At 34.6% G+C, this 20,730-nt stretch overlaps 1 protein-coding gene across 1 annotated transcript in view; it reads left to right on the plus strand.

Annotated features, from left to right (window-relative positions):
* The window catches only part of GSK3B (glycogen synthase kinase 3 beta), a gene marked incomplete at its 5' end in the record, with an annotated part of 141,694 nt that overhangs the window by 80,213 nt on the left and 40,751 nt on the right, over window positions 1-20,730 (plus strand). The window contains one exon of the mRNA XM_021711357.1: window positions 11,239-11,334. Within this exon, the coding sequence (XP_021567032.1) occupies window positions 11,239-11,334 (96 nt within the window). The remainder of the gene's footprint in view (window positions 1-11,238; window positions 11,335-20,730) is intronic.

Raw genomic sequence — 20,730 nt, forward strand, 5'->3', positions numbered from 1 at the left:
CCGGGCTTGGTGGCTCAGCCTGTAATCCTGTGCTTTGGGAGGCTGAGGTGAGTGGATTGCCTGAGCCCACGGGTTCGAGACCCACCTGGGCAACTCGGCGAGACCACCTGGGCAACTCGGCGAGACCTCATCTCTACAATAAATCAAAAATTAGCCGGGTGTTCAGCTACTTGGAAGGCTGAGGCGGAAGGATCGCAGGAGCCCAGCAGGTCGAGTCTGTGGTGGCCGGGAGCGGCCACTTCACTCCAGTCTGGGCGACAGTGTGAGACTCCAACTCAAAAAAAGAATCTTTGCTTTTCATTATCTTTCACTTGCTCACTTTTCAGCCTTTAATGGTATCATCCATTATCCAGTCCTTATTCTCTGTTAGCATACTGTTTTCCACCTTCATACCTAGTGTGCCAAGAAGTACTTCTTCCGCATTGTCTCCTAGGTTCCTTAAGTAAAATCAGCTCTTGTCTCCTTCCAAAACCTTTCCTGGATCTCTTCACCCAAGTGCAGTGTAGCACTGTCACTTTACACATTATCTATCTTTTTCTGTACTGATCTTGACTGATTGTTGTTGATTTGTGTACAACTTTCTCTGCTCCTAGAGCTCCTTGAGAATAGAAACTAAATAAATGTGTTGAAAACTGAATGACTTCAGAGGCTGAAAAAGTATTTAAGTACCTTTTGATTAAAAAGTATTTTAAGTACCTTTGCTTTTATATAAAATAGTTCTTATTTTAGGGTTTAACAGACTTAAAGTAGCAATTTAACTAAACTAAGCATCTGTTTGTATTTAGTAGAGTAAAGGTAACACAAATTACAAAATGGTGTCTTTTTTACTTTTTAAATCAAGTTAATAGAAATATAATTTACATACAATAAAATGTAGCCATTTTCAAAGTCTCAACAAACATTTATACTCATAACACTACCACCTTGGTCAAGACTTAGGACATTTTCATCATCCCATAAATGTTCCTTTATATACCTTGGGGTGACCAGATGTCTCAGTTTGCCAGGACTAAGGGTTTTACCAGGATGGTCTCAGGAAAACCAGAATGGTTGGTCACCCTATTTTTTCTTCTTTGCAATCATCGCCCATCTTCTGTTTCAGGTGATCATTGATCTACACTACAGATGAATTTAACCTATTCTAGAATTTCTTATAAATGAAATCATATAGTGTTTATTTTGTATCTGGCTTTTTTTGCTCACCATCGCATTTTTGCAATTCATCCATGTTGTTGCTTGTATCTCCTGTTTATTCCTTTTATACTGAGTAATATACTGTTATATGATTGTATCACAGTTTGTTTATACATTCACCTGTGGACGGACATTTGACTTGTTTTTGGCTTTTGGTTATTATGAGTAAAGCTACTACAAATGTTTATTTGCAAATGTTTTTGCAGATATGTTTATCTCCTTGGATAAAAATGTCTGATTGAAATTGCTGATCATATGGTAAGCGTATGTTTACCAAACTATTTTCCAAAGCAGTTTTATTATTTTACATTCCCACTAGCAATATGTGAGAATTCTGGTGTTCCACATTTTCATCAACACATCATCCTCTCAATAATTTTAAATTTAGTCTTAAAATTTACTTTTATCTTTAGAACCACTCCTCTTTATTTTTAATTTTGTTGTCCTGAAGTATACCTTTTCTTATAATAATATAGGCACTTTATCTTATTATTCAAGTTTGCATGGTGTAACTTTTTGCATTTTTTAATTTTTAATCTGTTTATTTGTATATAAAGTGCATTTCTTATGGATAATATATAGTTGGGTGTTTTCTTTTTATTGAGTTTGGCAATTTCTGCTTTTTTAGTTGAAGTATTTAGACCATTTACATTCAATATAATTATTGATATGGTTGGGATTAAGTATTGCACTTTGATATCTGTTTTCATCCTATCTTTGTTTCATTTTTCCTCTTTTCTGGTTATCTTATGGATTAAATTAGTAAATTTTATTTTTCCTGTTAGCTTTTTAGACTGTATCTCCTTGTAACATTTTTTAGAAGTGCTAGACTTGAAAATATGCCTCTTTAATTTATCAGTCTGTCTTCAAATAATAATATACCACTTTACTTATAAAATAATAACCTTTTGACAGTGTTTCCTTTCCCCTTCCTTTCATTTTCATACATTTTACTTTCATACATGACAGTCCTTACAATATTTGTTGTTACTATTTTGCTTTAAGGATTTAGTTCCTCCTTATAAATTTTTTAATGTCTGGGAAATGTCATACATGTAGCCATGTATTTACCATTTTCAGTGCTCTTTGTTCCTTTGTGTAGGTCAGAATGCCCATTTTAAAACCTTTTCTCCATGCTGAAGTACTGTCTTATAGTGAAGATCTCCTGATGAAAAACTCTGTTAGCTTTTGTTTGCCTCGAATGTCTTTTGAAGGATATTTTTACTTGACACAGAGTTTCTTCGTTTCTGATTCTTTCTTTTCCTTTCTTCATTCATTCCTTAGATCTCTATTTTCTTCTGACCTGCGTTGTTTCTGATGAGAAGTCAACTGTCATTGTTGATACCCTGTATATAATGTGCTCTCTTTTTGTTTCTGGCATTCTCGAAGGTTTTCCCTATATCAGTGGCTTTTATCAGTTGACTATGACTTGGCATAGTGTTCTTTGTAACTAGTTGAGTTTCATTAAGCTTTTCACATTTGTGGGATAATGCATGATTTCCATAAAATTTGGGATAATTTTAGTAATTAGTTTTTCTGCATCTACCCTACTCCCCACTCTCTACCTGCCACCCCTTCTCAGACTCTAGTCACGTGTATATGTTTTTCTACCTCTTTTTTCCTCCATTCTTCAGCTTTGATGGTTTCTATTACTATTTTTTAAAATTCACTGTTTCTTTTTCTTCTCTGTGTCTAATCTTTTGTTAATCCTCTCCAGTGAAGTTTTACTTTCACATAACTATTTTTCAATTGTATAATTTCCATTTGGTTTTCTTTAATATCTTCTGTTTTTCTCTCTATTATAGTAGATATTTTATAATTTTTTCGTGCTAATTCTGTCATCTCTGTTGCTTCAGGTTTCTGCTGACTTTTTTTTGCCCTTTTGTATCTTGTATTTTCCCGCTTCTTTAAAAATGCTAAATGTGGTCTGTCAGTCAGTTCTTTAGTTGTTTATACCTGGAGGGCAATTCCAGTGACTTAATAATGGCATGGCTGGAAACAGAAGTCCCTAATGGCCAATAATAATAATAATAATAATAAATATGCCAGTGTCAGCTACTTAATAATGACTGGAAGCAGAAGTCCCTAATGACCTTAAATAACAATAGTAGTAATAATAACAATAACAGCAACAGTAGCAACAATAATGCAAGCCCTTGCGTGACATTCTAGATTTACTGAACTAGTGATGCAAAGTTATGCAAAATTGCACACTTTACTTAAGGCTTTTAGTTTACATTTGACCACCTTAAAGTGGTAATGGCTCCCTGTTAGGTAAAGGCACAATACCCAAAGCAATTCAGTAACAACAGTAGTTTCTGCATCTTGGGCCTTGCAATTAAAAATAATTGCAATTAAAATTACTTCTAATATGCACATCAGTTGTACTTGCCCACCACTTAACATTCCCACCAAAATTTCACACATGTGAAAAAAATCACTAATATAAAACCATACTTAACTTGTATGTTTGTTAGCAGTTTTCTGTTTGGTGTTGCAAATATACTTAAGCTTGAGCAAGTGAGGGATTTATAGCAAAAATCTAGACACAGAAGCCTGAAAACTGATTTATCAAAATTGCTAGATCATTTAAAAAATTTTCATAAACTTTATGTATGAAGCATTCTAAAATAAGTTGTAAATTTGTTACACTTTTTGCTCTTGGTTAGCCAGTTAGATGACTATATTCACATTATTATTCTGTTGCCAAAAACTACTGTTATTAACAATTCAAGTTTTTTAAGTTGTCAAAAAGTAAATTTAACTTTTTTTAAACTATTATTTGCAGTCTTAATCTTATAAGTTAATTTAGCCTACATAACTCAAAAGGATTCAGGTTTTCTTTTTATTATTATAATCAATGTAGTTTAAGAAAGTGATTTTAAACATTTTTTTTAAAAAACTCTTCCTTGTTTTCTTCACTTAATATTGGTTAGCCCATTTTAGGGAGTTAGCTATACATGCATTCTTATCACCTATCTACCACTGACAAATAGTAACGTTGAGATCTCGGTCAGCCTTAGGATTTTTTTAAGTGCAAACTGGGAGTAATAGTGTATCTATAAAATTGAAATGAGAAAAAAAATTGATATACCTAGTGCAGTGTTTTACATGTTAGGTATTCAAGGAATATTACTCCTCTTTGTTCTTTTCTTTCTCTCACTGAGCAGAACTTAATTCCACTTAACTCATTTCATGTAACTATGGTTGGTTTGCTCTCCTCATGTCTGCAGGATCAGAAAGGAAAAAAAATTTTTTTTTTTTTTGAGTTGGAGTCTCATTCCATCGCCCAGGCTGGAGTGCAGTGCCACTCATGGCCACCCCAGCATTGACCTGCTGGGCTCAGGCGATTCTTCCACCTCAGCCTTCCAAGTAGCCATAACTACAGGAGCACGCAACCACGGCTGGCTGATTTTTTGATTTATTGTAGAGATGAGGTCTCGCCAAGTTGCCCAGGCTGATCTCGAACCCTGAGCTCAGGCAATCCTCTCGCCTCAGCCTCCTAAAGTGCTGGAATTAGAAAGGAAATCTTAATGGCCAGCTGTCGTGGCACCTTTGGGGCTTTATTTTTTACGTAGACTCATTGTGTCGTAAGATACCTATCTCTTTGGCCCTTATTTGTGTCCTCATCATTAGCACTCTTTTATCTGCTTTGTGTATTATACATTGTTACAGCCACCTAGCCCTTGTACACCAGGTACTATCAATGCTATTGTAGCCTCAAGCTCTCTTCTAAATGATGTATCTAGAATCAACCCCTTACTGAAGAAAAGCACCTCCTGGTTCTCTTCTCTCAAGTATTTTCTCTTCCAGATCTACTGCTTCATGTCTAACAGCATCAACATTTTTCACAACTACTGAAGTTATAAACAGAAATTGTTTGCCCTTCAACCATATTCAATAACTAGATTCTTTGATGCTGCCTCTTAAAATTTGTTTACCACTGATGAAATTTAAATTTCTTCCCAGCTCTATCTCTCACTAGTTATTATCTCTGAAAAGATGCCTCTTTTGGGCCTCAGTTTTGTCCTGTCTAAAAATGTTTGGACTAGATCAAGGGTTAACAAACTAGGGCCCATGGGTGAAGCATAGCCTGCTGCTAATTTTTACAAATGAACTTTTGTTTATGGTTGCTTTTAAGCTGCAGAATTGAGTAGTAACAAAGACTCTGTCCCACAAGCCTAAAATACTTACTCTTTGGCCCTTCCCAGAAAAAGTTTGCTGATCCCTGGACTAAAAGATCTCCTATCTAGTTTCCTTTTTTTTTTTTTAATTTATGGGTTGGGCTCGGTGGCTCAGTCTGTAATCCCAGCACTTTGGGAGGCCAAGGCGAGTGGATTGTCTGAGCCCGTGGGTTCGAGACCAGCTTAGGCAACTTGATGAGACCCCATGTCTACAATAAAAAAATAAAAAATTAGCTGGGCGTGGTAGCGCATGCCTGTAGTTCCGGCTACTTGGAAGACTGAGTTGTAAGGATCGCCAGAGCCCAGCAGGTTGATACTGGTGTGGCCATGAGTGTGCCACTGCACTCCAACCTGGGCAACAAAGTGAGACTCCAACTCAAAAAAAAAAAAGTATGTTGTGTGTGTGAGAGAGAGAGAAAGAGAGAGAGAGACCATTCATGGTCAAGTCTAGGAACAGTATGCATTTTTAAACGGCTCCTTAATATTTTTTTATCTTAATTGTAATAGTCACCGACTGAAATAAATGGGTTTTTTTCTATATTGAGAAAACCTTGTCATAATTAAGTATTCATCTTAGTGTTTAAAATGTATGAACTTTTTTCATTTGAAGTATTTTTTACTATGTGGAAAATGCTTTCTGTTAGCCACCCTAGGGAGAACCTGGTCTTAAAATTTTAAAAATCATGAGAAAAAAAAGTAGGAAGATAATATTTGTTGAATGTTTGGCAAGAGAAATTAAATGTGGAATATACTGGATTGTAAGGATCTCTGTTGTTTTGTCTAGTAGACTTAGCGATTCAAGTTCATGTGGTGATAAACAGATGAATAAAATTTTCATTGTCATTTTGCTCTGACAGACTTCTTTTGTTAATTGCTTTTAAAAAATCACTTGGTAGTGAATACATTCACGACAATCCATTTACGGATTAGTAATTAAAACTTCTTAAAAGTCACTGATATCTATATTTTGAAGGAAAAGAATACAGCTAGTTAAACTCTGACCACTGATTATAAGTATAATTGAGAATCCTTTTTTAACATCGTCACTATTTATCAGAGCAGATTATCTTCCATTGTGATAAAATATTTTCCACATACTTGCCCTATTGAAGGAGGAGTCTAGGTATGTAAAAAAGTATCTGTTGAACTTGATATGCATGCTGATATTTACTGACATCTGCAGCTTACTTTGAAATGTATCAAAAAATAAGGTGAATTGATGTGTGGATAGAGAGTTGGATATATGATGAACCCAATATAGTAAAATGTTAATTGGGCAATTTGGGTGGTGGGTATGGAGCGGGATTCACTGTAAAATTTTTGCAACTTTTCTGGTGGAAATCTTCCATAATATAGGTAAAATATATAGGTAAAGTGTTTAGATTTAAGTGGATGTGGGCAGTGAATTTAGAGAGAAGGGCGTGCAAGTGAATACACACATAAATTATTAAATGTTTATACCTTAAGCAAACCTTGTATATAAAAGCACATGTTTCTCAACTGTTTTATTGTGTATTTCACAGATTTACTTCCATTAGGAATATTCTTAGGTCATAAGTAAAAAAACATAAGAATTATAACTTTGACTTCAAGAAATATCCTGACTTCGTCATTATACAAAGTAACTCTTGGTTCTCTCAGCACATCCTCATAGAAAAGTGAGATAAATGACTGAGAAGTCATGTGATCACAGTAAAAGAATGCATTTACTAATGAACATCATATAACTTTTATTCCTCTTTTGGTATTTGGTATCCCTACCAACTCAGAAAAGTTAGTACTGTCTTGTGTTAGCAAAGTCTTGAATACATAGAGGAGGACTGCACAACAAATACTGATTCAAGAAATGAAATGTTTATTTCTTTCATATTGTTTTGTTTATTGTGAAATAGAATACAAAAGTAGTACAAATATATTTAAAGTACAGTAATAAAATGAATATCCATGTAATAACTACCACTCATAATAAAAATTAGAATTAGAAGAATTACTTTTGCCCATCCCAGTCACAACCCCCTCTCCCACATCCTCTCTGTTAAACTAGATAATCTATACTTGGTTTCTTTTTTGAATATTTTCATTTTTTTTAGTTTAGTTGTGCTATATAAACTAAAATATGGTTTAATATTGCCTGTTTTTGCATTTTATATATATAAGACAGTCATGTTGTGTGTATTCATCATTAAGTAAAAAACTCACTACCATGTTTGTGATATTTATCCATAAGGTGTGTGTAGCTCTGGTTTATTCATCTTCATTGCTAGTTAGTATACCATTGTATGACTATATCACTTTTATTTTTTTATTTTTTGACTTGGAGTCTCATTTTGTCACCCAGGCTATTGCACTCTCACGGCCACCCCGGCATCTACCTGCTGGTCTCCAGCGATCCTTCCTCCTCAGCCTTGTAGCCGGAACTACAAGCACGTGCTACCACACCCAACTGATTTATATATATATATATATATATTTATTGTTGAAACGAGGTCTCACCAAGTTGCCTGGACTGGTCTCGAACCCAGGAACTCAGGCAATCCACTCACCTTGGCCTCTCAAAGTGCTGGGCCAAGTGCGGCCTGTATCACAATTAATTTGTTAATTCTGCTATTGGATTTTTGCTTTTGTCTGCAATATTTTGTTATGAGCAATGTTACTTTGGAAGTATAAGAATATCTCTCTGTTAAGGTATTACTTGAAATGGTGTCAGTAGGTTGTAGGTCATTAGAGGTAAGCATTTATAAATATTTATGTCATTGCTGTAGGCTTTTTTGTTTGTTTTGTTTCCAGTACTCAAAAGAATGCAATAGATCTGCATATGGGGTAGGGACAGAATTATTGATAAGTTCACTAGTACTCCCTCATTCTTCTTCACTCTTCCCCCTCTTTCCAGGTACATGTACACATATACAGACACACATCATATGATAGATATCCCCAGAACAGTGTTAGAATAAGTGTTGTAATTTAGAATATTTTTGCACTCTTCTTTTCATTCCAAGAACATTAGCAGTTTGCCCAGCAGGTATCTTAAAGACAGTAGGGTCAGTTTATCATTAACTAGATTCCTTTTTTTAATATATATATCAATGAGTAATACTATAGCTCTGTAGCTCAGAATATCTTTCCATCTATCTTACCCAAACTTCGTGTATTCAACTAGTTCGATAATTTCTGAACGTTTGTATTACAGGTATAATCGGCACACAATAAACTGCACATATTTAAAGTATTGAGTTTGATAAATTTTGACATATGTTTACAACCATGAAATCAAAATAATGAACATTCATAATCCAAGTAGTTTCTTTTACCTCTTTGTAATTTTGTGTCTCAAAGCCATAGATCTTCTTTCTGTCACTATAGACAGAAAATGTTCTAGAATTCCATGTAAATGTGATTATACTTTCGGTATTCTTTTTGGTGTGGTTTCTTTCACTCAGCATAATTATTTTTTTTATTTCCCCTATGATATTCTTTTTTTTTTTTTTTTAACTATTACTGAGTAGCATCTTATTGTGTAGCGATGCACTATTTATTTATTCACCTGTTGTTGGTTTGTTTCTTTTCAGCAGTTACAAAAAAGATGCTATGCACATTTGTATAAGTCTTTGTGTGAACATATACTTTCATTTCTCTATGGTAAATACCTAGGAGTGAGAATGATGGACCATATTAGATGTATATATTTAACTTTTTAAAAATATATATATTTAACTTTTTAAGAAACTTCCAAACTGTTTTCCAGGGTACTGCTATACCATTTTACATTTCCCCCAGTAGTGGCAAGAGCTTCAGCTGTTCTACACCCTTGCCAGTTTTGATATACATAGTCAGTCTTTTTAATTTTAGGTTTCGTATTGGGTGTATGGTGGTGGTGTCTTGTGATTTTGATGCACATTTCCCTAATAATGATGTTGAACATCTTTTCATATGTTTATTTGCTATCTCTATATGCATCGTAATTACAAATCCTTTGTAGAATATGTTTTGCAAATGTTTTTTTTCAGTTTGCAATTTACTTTACATTTTCTTAAGTGTCTTTTAAAGAAACTATTTAAAATTTTGATGAAGTTCTAAAAGTTTCATCAGAGTCTAAAGAATTAAAACCAACAAACAATCCTGAAGTGCTCACTTTGCCCTGAATGGCTATAGAATCATGCTTGATTATTCACTGATTGCCATCATAAATCATTCCTTTCCTTCTGTGCAATTATCCTTGAATTGTAAATGATTTAGTATTTTATTTCAACAAACTTTTTTTATAACAGGCCCAGGTTTATAAGATGAGTAGTAGTATGTGTCATCTCACTTCAGAACCCTCATTTTTAATATTTAATGTTTCTTCCTGTCATCTGTCTGTCTTATGCAGCCAGGCCTATATACTTTCCTTTGTCCAGTAGCTGGTACAGCTTTAGAGACAATGAAGTGCTCAGTATATTTTTGTTGTGTATTGTAGTTATACTTTTTCAATATTTTACAAGTATGTTCATTTTAGCAGGAAATCTCTTATTCTTTGTATCCTCCAAAGATCATAACATAGTTCCTTGTACACAAGGGACACTCACTAAATATTTAGTGACTGAATGAACTGTTGGTGATGGTCTTTGAGTAAGATTTGCCTAGTGATACAGTTGCCCCTCCATATCCACAGGTGACACATCCATAGAATCAACCAACTGCACATAAAAACTATTCAGAAAAAAATAAAAAGTAACAGTACAACCATAAAGAATGATGTAAATTTAAAAAACAATACAGTATAACAACTGTTTACATAGCCTGGGTATTTCAAGTAATCTAGAGGTGATTTTATAGTACACAGGAGGATTTAGGTAGATTATATGCAAATGCGATGCCATTTTATATAAGGAATTTGAGCATTCGTGGAGTTTGGTATCCTTGAGGGGGAGGGTCCTGGAACCAATCCCTTACAGATACCTAGTAGCAACTGTGTAACCTTAGGCTTTGTTAAGTGAATAAAATATACTCTCATTTCAGATGTGATTATTGCAATAGATTATGTTTTTCTAGGTAGAACAAAGGTGCCTGATTTTTACTTGACTATTTTTAGTACAGTAATCTTTTTATGACTCAGATTTAAAATTATTGTCATAGAAGTCAGTCTTTTGTAGTATAAAATAAAATCTGTAGTAATTTACAGTTAAAAGGCTTTCACAAAATTTGCCTGTCTTAGTTCATTTTGAGCTGCTGTAGCAGAATAACACAGACTGGGTAATTTATAAACAATAGTTCTGCAGGCTGGTAAGTCCAATGTCAAGGGACCCACATCTGGTCAGGGCCTTAATTCTTTTTTTTTTTTTTTTAAACATATGTTATCTTAAAGATGTGGAGTACAATTCAGGGTTAGGTAAACAAGTGGACATCGTTCAAGTAAAATTTGGGCCTCCCTTTGATCACCACTTTGCCTTGTTTGAGATCAGTTACCTTTACTGATTCTCCCCCACCCCGCAACATCCCACTACTGCCAATCCTTTTCTTATAGTATTATAGGGCCTTTATTCCATGTTGGAAGGTGGAAGGACAAGAGGAGATTGAACTCACTTTTATTACCCAACACACTCTTGAAATAACAAGTCCACTTCTGTGATAGCAACATTAACCCTTTTATTGCCATTTAAGGGTCCCACCTTTCAATGCTTTTGCATTAAGTTTCCAACACATGAACTTTAGGGGAACATTGTCAAACCATAGCACTGCTCTGTTAAATTAGTTCTTAGGAATTCCTTTTGTATTTACGTAATTTAGGAATTCCTTTTTTCAGTGAAACTGATGCATTAAAACATAAAGACTATTTGTAAGTGCATGGAAAAGATGGCAGTAACTTTCTTTCTTTATCTAGGTCCTGGGAACACCAACAAGGGAGCAAATTAGAGAAATGAACCCAAACTACACAGAATTTAAATTCCCTCAAATTAAGGCACATCCTTGGACTAAGGTGAGTCAAAATGAGTTTTTTTAAAAATCATGTTAACTAAAACTTGGATTTCTTGTTGTTCTTAAACTAAACTATTTTTAGACCAGATAGCTACCTGAATACAAGTACACAGCACTTCTGCATATAAGGATAGTTGAGTAGTTGTACTTGAGGGTTTCATTGACTGTGCATAATTTCATTCTCATTGATTTTTCTATAGATAGTACCCATCCTGGGTTTTTATTTGCAAGGTAAGGACAATGTACTTAAATCACTACAGTATAGAATTTGATTAGAAGCAGAGTCTTCTATGTAAATATTGACAACCTAAAATTCAGAACTTAATTTCTTTATGTACATAGAGGTACATAGTCCTGAATCATATAACATATGATAACATACATTTCTTATACATTCTTTATGCTTTTAAACTATTAAAACATAGATCTCATTATAGATGGTACTGTGTGTTTTTCTTCTTTTATTTACTTTCTTATTGATGTTTTGGGAGCAGGGTTAAAAATACAGATGTAATCTTGCTGGGGGTTTACATTGAAAACAATTGATGTGTTAGCTGAATGTCACTAGCCATTGGAAAAACCTAACCTTAACATTAGATAGAAATAATTCTAAAGAGCACAATTACTAATTTGCCAAAAGCCTGTTTTTTTGTTTGTTTGTTTGTTTTTGCTTTGGCACTTAATTTGAATTATTTTAAGAGATTTTTTTACTACTTTTTTTTACCTCAGTTTGATTTGTTAGATTAAGTGTGTTAATTAGATTTGTTGATTTGTTAGATTAAGTGTTAGATTAAGGGAAAGAAATAGACTATCTCAGCAGGGTTTATAACTAAAATGACTCTTAAGCTTCTTCATTTTACAAGTTCAGAAACTCTGGTTGAAAATACCAAGAGATACCAAGTGTCTTATCCAAGATTATGTGGGTGGCTTGTGACAAAGCCAGGATTAAATTTGTACTACTCGTGTGTGTGTGTGTGTGTGTGTGTGTGTGTGTGTGTGTGTGTGTGTGTAACACCAGATATTTTATATTAATGGTCATGTGCCATTGAACCCCGCTCCTTCATTTCCTTATATTTCATAATTTTTTTGTGTGGATTAGAAATGTTCACCTTTAGCCGGGCTCGGTGGCTCAGCCTGTAATCCTGCGCCTTGGGAGGCTAAGGTGAGTGGATTGCCAGAGCCCGCAGGTTCGAGACCCACCTGGGCAATTTGGCGAGACCTCATCTCTACAATAAAAAATAAATTAAAAAAATTAGCAGGGCGTGGTAGCGCACGCCTGTAGTTCTAGCTACTTGGAAGGCTGAGGTGGAAGGATCGCTGGAGCCCGAGCCTAGCAGGTCGAGGCTGTCGTGGCCGGGAGTGGCCACTGCACTCCAGTCTGACAGAGTGAGACTCCAACTCAGAAAAAAATGTTCACCTTTTTATGATATTTGAAGCGGAGACTTTCTGTATTTAAAAATGTAAATATAACAATGTGTTTTGTACATTGTTGAGTTTATTTAGTTGATTATAGATCTTTTATAAAAAGAGATGAAGTAATTTAGGGCTATATGTGAAATAATTTGCACTCCCTAGAATCAAAGTATGTTCCTCTTCCTCCCCTCTTCCTTTCCCTCCTCCTCCCTCTCCCTTTCTGTCTCTGCTTCCCTTCCCCCACTCCCCCTGGCCTCCCCTTCCTTCCTTCCCCCTCTTCCTCTCCTTCCCTTCTCTCTCTTTCAATTGTATTATGATTCCAGTTACTTTCTTTTAAGCTTTCAGTTTTGTTACCTCTCTTCAGAAAATTCTCATTACTATGTATTTTCTATTTAGAATCAAAGACCTCAGTAGTAGTATTTCAGTGCCAAAATTATAGATTGTAGCTTTCACTGACAAACCAAGAGGTTGCCTCTCTTAAAAAATATATGATAACCATTAAATAACCTGAAATAGAATGTTCTTTGATTTTTGAACTCAAGGTTTATTTTGAATCTGGGTCAGAAGATATTTAGGACCTCTCACCTGTCTCTAAACCGAGAGAATCTCACGTGACCCACTTGGATTTAGGGACTGGGCTGCAATTTGAATTCAGTAAAGTTATTCCAACTTAAAAATGTTTGTAATAAATGATTTGTAGTGTACTGTGACTTCGCCATGTTGTGGAGTTGGGGAGGATAACAAGCAAAGAGAATTCTGTATATTAAATAAACATAGGGACATATTCCAAAATGCTAACAGTAGTTTGGGTACGAAAAATGTGAATGATTTTTTTTTTGGTACTACCTTTTCATACTTTCATAATTATCTTATTTTTATGAAGAAAGGAAAGGAAAATCCTTTTAGATATAATGTAAAATATTGTGTTACCCCTAATAAAGGGTTTTTGACAAATACACTTGCTGAAATTGAGGTCATGAAATCCTATTTAACAGTCCTCATCCTCATTTTTTTTAATCGACTGCCACCAATACAGTAGTCCCCTTTTATCCACAATTACAGTTACCTACAGTCAACTATCTAAAAATGGGTGAGTGTAGTACACTAAGATTTTGAGAGTGACCACATTTACTTTACTTTTATTACAGTATATTGTTACTGTTCTATTTTATTATTACTATGCCTATTTTATAAATTAAACTTTATCATTGGTATGTATATATCTAGGACTTGGTGCTATCCATGGTTTCAAGCATCTACTAGGGGTCTTGAAGCATATTCCCTGTGAATAAGGGGAGCTACTGTATTAGTGTGTATCATTTTCTGTGTTTTATATCTCTCCAATGCAAGTATTAACCAGAGAGGGATGTGAGGAAAGATTGATTATAATTAAGATGCAGTCAGCAAAAGAGCTGTGGTGAATTTGTATGCTTTAAACCTTCCTTTACTATCTTGAATTCCTGATGTTTCTGTATCTTAAGCTAATGTTTTTCAAACTTGGATAATTTCTATAAAGCCTGTTTATTTAGGTTTCCATTTCTGTATCATGTGTAAAATAATGACTCCATTCTGCCACCTTTTTTTTGTCTATTATAACTGCTGTAAACCTTTCACTCATCTAGTGTCTTTATACATGATTTTGTTTTCACTTCATACGAGTGCGTTATGTAATAGTTATACATAGTTAATTTTTCATTAGCGCACAAAACTGTAGTGGGTGTTACTATGATTGTAAACACAGAAGCAAATTCAGGAACAGAAATTTCATGGTTCTTCTCTGTCATCTAGATGATTCAGAATGAAACTTCAGGTTCCTAGAAGGAACTCTGCCTACCATTGTGATAGTGAACAGCAATTTGAGAAATGTTCTTATGCTAGGCAACCAATGGAGTCATTTAAAAACCATGTTAAATGTTACTCTCTAAAGAAAAGAGCATCTTGCCCTTGGAAGGCAGGTAAAAAGGAGTCTGGAAACAAGAATTGCTTTGCCTTTATTGCTGTCATCTGTTAGAACCCACTTCAGTCCCTGGTTTTTTGTGCTTCAGCGTAAGTGTAGCTATTTCCCCAAGATCAGGAGCTGGTATTCTAAAAAAATTGGACAGAAATAAAGATCAAGGGAGAAGATGTCTTCCGTGAAAACACTGAAGTGAGAGAATACAAGCGTGTAGAGAAGATAGCAAAACAGAAACACTGAGATCATTCTAGTGTGGTATATGGCAGGAATCTTGAGATTCCAGTAAGTTGTCCTTGGCTATTACATAATAACCAGAGCAGCCTAATCCACTAATAAAGCATTTGTTGTTTAAGTAGGAAAGGAAATAGGTGATAATGTTTTAAATCAAGGGCTACTGTTGGAAGTAGGAATGAGGGAATGAAGACCTATGCATTGGTGTATGCTGTCCACTGCAAAGAAGAAAAACCACATAGAAAGAAAAGTAAGTGACACAAAAGCAGACTGAGATTTAAGTAGAGACAGATTGGTTGTAAGAAGGGAGAAAAATTCTGTAATTAGTATGGAGGTGTGGATAGGTGACAGGCTGTTATATACAAAATGAGGATCTGGTTTAAACAGTGCTTCTAATGTTTATTCCTCAGTTTTCTTTTGTGAGATACTGATTATCTGATTATCTGGCATGTCTTTCCTCAGGGCTCTTTTGAAAATACAGCTATAGGCAGGGCTCCGTGGCTCAGCCTGTAATCTCAGCACGTTGGGAGGCCAAGGCGAGTGGATTGCCTGAGCCCCCGGGTTCGAGACCAGCCTGGGCAACTTGGCGAGACCTCGCCTCTACAATAAATCAAAAAAAAAATTAGCCGGGTGTGGTAGCGCACGCCTGTAGTTCCAGCTACTTGGAAGGCTGAGGCGGAAGGATCACCAGAGCCCAGCAGGTCGATGCTGGGTTGGCCATGAGTGTGCCACGGCACTCCAGCCTGGGCAACAGAGTCAGACTCCAACTCAAAAAAAAAAAAAAGAAAATACAGCTATAACATACATATAAAGAATTGTTTTATTTTCGTTCTTACTAAATGTGAAGCTTGCACCTCTAATATAGTTATCTAGTTTGTCCTCTCTGTTTCCACTGCCCTGACATTTGTTTAGGCTACTGTCTTATAGAATTGTTGAAACAACCTCCTTCCTCCTCACTGATTTCCCTCCTTCAGTTTCACATCATTTCAATCCACCTTCCCCTTGCTGTCAAAGTTAGCTTACTTAAAAAGCACATGTGATGCTGTCACTCCTATTTAAAATTCTTCTCTGATTCCTCATAACCTTTAGGAAAATTTGGCATAATGTACATTTAATAACAAGGATGATCCTGTGTCCCAGTTTATGCTTGTCTAGTATAATTATTCATTGCTGACCCTTTCACTCTCAAAGTTATCTCATTTTGGATGACAGATTTTTTGTCATCACCCTGTACATCTTCCTATAAAAACAGGAGATTTATTTTAGTTTTTGTTCTGTTCTCAAGCTTCCCTGAGGTATCTAATTCCTTGAATCCAGTGTCTTTCCCAAGTTCCCTGTGTTTGACATCCTTAAATGCGTATTGTTAGGCAGTGAATTTAAAAGTTAAGCATCTAGTTAGGGTAAATTAGGGATTTCTAATAAAGTTATATTATAGTAGCTGCATGAAGTTTCTTTCCCCAGTTTTGAGTGCCTGCTTCTGCACGCTTTCTGTTTAAATTTCTTTATGACAAGTCTTGTGAGATCATTTAGGGAACACAGATATCTGTATATTCATTCAGAGTAATGAAAATCATAAGTGATGTAACTGGTTAGTAGAAGGAAGTAGATTAGAATCCCACAAACCCTGATCTCTTAACAATTATATTAGTGCTGTTTAATATGTTAGCTATGTATAGAATGTTGTCCAGCTTGTAGCTCACTTTGAAGGAACCCTGGAGTCATGCTGAGTTTTTTGATCAAGTCAAATTTTCTCCTAATTGTTCCCCAGAAAAGTTACATTCATTTCTACCTCTTGCTGATGTCTTTTTTTCCTCACTTATAATGTTCTTTTTTTTTTCTTCTTTGCTTACCAAGTCTTAACCTTTAAGTCCTCAAAACTCATTTCTCCCATGAAATATTTTTTTAACTCATTGTCCAAGTTCTCCGTGATTATTTCCACCACATAAACTCCTGTAGTACCTACCAAATCTTACCATATGTATTATAGCAATTTCTAATTTCTGTTTCTTAATGATAATTTGAATATCAATTACCCCCAAATATTTGTTGTCAAGTTTTTGACACATATGGTAGTTTAATACTTAATAGTTAAGTTTCTGTAGTTTATGTGGGACCAAAAAGCATTATTCACAAAAATTAATCCTTGCATGCATGATTTCTTAGAACACTTAATGTACTACAGAGTAAATAAATATTAATATTTCCAAGTGGCCTACAGAGTAAGCAGGAATCATTTTAGACTGAGCAAGTTATTTTTTATTCTTTATGATTAAAGCTAAGCCAAAAAATCCTACTAATTTTCTTTTTAGACTTTCTTTATGTTACTTTTTTTTCCCTGAACCTTTCAATATAAGGTTTTTCAGAACTTGGTAAATTTACCTGTTACAATTATTGTTCAGCATATTACCAAAAATACCTTCAAGAGGCCTGGAGACACAAAACAAAAATTGCTGTCAACCTTTTCGTGCAGATTCATTCTGTCTGCCTTTTCTGGTATCTCCTCCTTTCTCATTTCATGCACATGTATTCCAGAAAGCATAAGACCATGTTGGGGATTTCTGTTGGCTCCTAATATTTCCTCTTGTCTACTTTGTTCTATTGCTTATGGTAAATCAGTTCTTATATTATCACTCAACCCCCTCTGCCCTGAACACTCTACCGATTTATTATCACTTATCTCATGAATACATACAGTATGTTCTGTATTGAAATTTCTACCCACATCTTTATTAGTGCTAGATAATCACTTCATTTTCATTTCTAATATCCATTTTCCTAAGTAAGTAGACTTCCTCACTTTTCTGTTTCTACTGGCTATATATTCTCATTTCTTTACCGAAAACTATGCATATTAAAATCCAACTTTCAGGCCAGGTGTAGTGGCTCACATCTTGTAATTTTAGCTCCTTGGAAGGCTGAGATGGGAGGATTGCTTAAGACAAGGAGATCAAGACTAGCCTGGGCAACACAGCAAGACCCCATCTCTACAGAAACAGATTTTTTAAAATTCTAGCTCTTAGGATGACGGATTCATATATGAGAGGAATAATGTATAAAAGAAGAATACTAAGATGTAATTTTAAGATTGTTTGTGGAGAGCTGAGGTTGGAGTTGGGGTGGATTGAAAAAGAAGGCAAAATTATACTTTTAATTTATCATTTGTTCTGTAAGTCCTGTGTCTTCTATGTAGCCAGTGCTGTGCTGGGCACCATAAAGGATGCAAAAGAAGTAAAATATATAGTCCTTGTCCTTGAAAAGCTGACAATTGAAAAGCTCAGTTGAAGTAAGTGTTAAATAATGTTACATACTATGTAACCATATATTTAATTATATACTGTGAGTGTTCAAAAGTGTTCCACATGACTGTAGGTATTATGAAGCAGACCTCCAATGAAGGTAGTAGAGAGAAAAAGGATTTCTCCTTAAAGATAATAGAAGAGGTGGACTATTAAAGGAGGATTAAGATTTACTTAGGTGTAGAAAGGGTTAAGAATTGTTGTAGCCTAGATGACTATCTCTAGTGATGGGAAGGTATTTGCAGGAATATATCTGTATTCTTGGGAAGGCCATCTTGACTATAATAATTATCTTGTGAACAATGACAAATTAAATTGGATAAGTGGACATTTGGTAAATCACACTTCTGTGTAGATGTGTAGTGCACGATGTGTAGTAATTTTATCAGTGCATGATATTAGAGGGAGAAATGACATTGCATAGTTAAATGCTGATATCTACTCATAACTGTCAGTCCTCATTTAATATCACCAGTAGGTTCTTGGAATTTAAAGCAATTTAAAGCAAAGTCATTTCGTTCAACATTGTTTTGTTATAACATCGATGAGGAAAAAAACTTGGTTTTGTTACATATTTTATGTAAACTCACAGTTTTCTAAATTTTCTAAAGCCTTTTGGTGATATTAAGTGAGGAATTATTGTGTAACTTTTCTTACCTGTAGTAGAACTCAGGAAAACTAAAATAAGGTTTTTAATTAATGCAGCTGAAATTCAGTGACTAAGGGAAGGATTCTTTGTTTCTTGTACTCAACTTTCTTTACCTGAATTTAGGATCTGAAAATCTTAAATAAAAGGTTAGAAAAATGTATCTGTTCAGTAGCTTGAACTGTATTCAGTTTGTGTATCTACCCTGTTAGATGCTGACTTTAAGCATAATAATTTTATTTGGCACGTAGACTGTCTGAAAGTCGGTTTTCAGTAGTAGCTCCTGGTAATCATTTTTGATAGTACTTAAAGTGAATTTGTTTACCTTGTCTGTCAGTGTACCATTAGATCAAGGTATAAAAGCATGTAAAACACCACCAAAGAATACCTTTTAAAATAATGTGGACTAATTAGTTAAGTAATTATCGAATTATGTACTACACCTGAGCTTAAGTCTACTTAAGTAGACTTAACTTCTTTTCTTAGTTAAGTAACATAACTATTCAACAATTCTTGGCATTGTCTCACTTTGAATCCTGTATTTAGGTTTACAAATAGCAAATAATTTTATATGATTAATAGATTACTTGAGAACCAATATTGGGGTTGCTCTTTAGTAGTATTTATGGTTTATCAGTTTTAAAAAATGGGTTCTTATATCTTGTCCATTACCAGAATATAGTATCAGTGTTGTACATGTATTATAATGAAAAGTAGCAAGGAATAGCTGTTTGCAACAGGCACAGCACTTGTTCTGTGTTCTATCAGATTAATGGTTACTGTCCATAGCCATTAAAATGAGCATTTTTATACGGCTCTGGTTGGCTGCATAATACAGTAGAGTTGCTGAGAGCTGGTGCTGTGAGAAGCAACTTCACAATAGGCTTGGTATAGTGCATGTGATTGTTTATAAATGGCCTTTTAAAAAGGCTTGATAGTCATAACAGTTAGCTCCAGGTTGAAATTTGAAGACCAAAGTCTATTCTAGGACATGTAGGGGGAAAATTGTCTCTGTTATTTTTGAGTTATCCAAATGCAAATTTATTTTGAATAATTATTTAAAGACATGTTTGCATTTGTTCAAGACTACAGAAATTTTCTTTTTGAAAAAATGAATTTTTTCTGTTAGTTTATTTTATGGACTAGTATTTGTGATGAGAGTTGATATTTGTTTCACTTGAAGAAAATGAGTTGCTGCATAGGTGAGGTAGTATTTTGAATCACTTTAAAAGTTCATGTCAGTGTTTTGATTCTTTTCAATTATTTCTTTCTCTTTTCCTTTTTTTTTTTCTTTTTCTTTTATGGCTTTATTTTGTTTTGTTTGTTTTTGCTCTGTTTTCTTTTATTTATTTACTTTTGTTTTTAGTTTTAAAGGGGTGTTTTGGGATCTCCATGGCCTTGCTGAATAATTGGCTGGCCATATTTAGTCTGCGTACTAATTGTTAGTTGGCCCAATTGAGTCTTATTTTGTGCTCTCGGTTCTTTTAATCTAGTTTTCTATTTTTGTCCACCTGGTTGTATTTTAGTTCATGAGAAATTCTTACTCTGATGGGCCGGATTTTAATCTGTGTACTAAATTTTAGTCTGCAGACTAAAAGTAATCCGCGGATTATTTATTTTTGCAAAATATTTAATTCCCCCACTGGAAACTATCCTAAAAGAATGTTATATTTTCTTAGAATAGCCAAGGGAGTTCACAGCTACTGGTGAGTTCTGCCATTTTTTGTTCTCAATACCTAGACATAATAGACCCTACTACCTCCCTTGCATATTTGGCTCCGTTGTGCCTAGGTGTTGGTGTACATTATTAATGCGTGTCACCTGTAACTGTGACTGTCCCTTAGTTGTATTGTTTAT

This window comes from Carlito syrichta, unplaced genomic scaffold (genome assembly GCF_000164805.1).
Source record: "Carlito syrichta isolate Samal-C Ts95f unplaced genomic scaffold, Tarsius_syrichta-2.0.1 Scaffold82995, whole genome shotgun sequence".
NCBI lineage: Eukaryota > Metazoa > Chordata > Mammalia > Primates > Tarsiidae > Carlito > Carlito syrichta.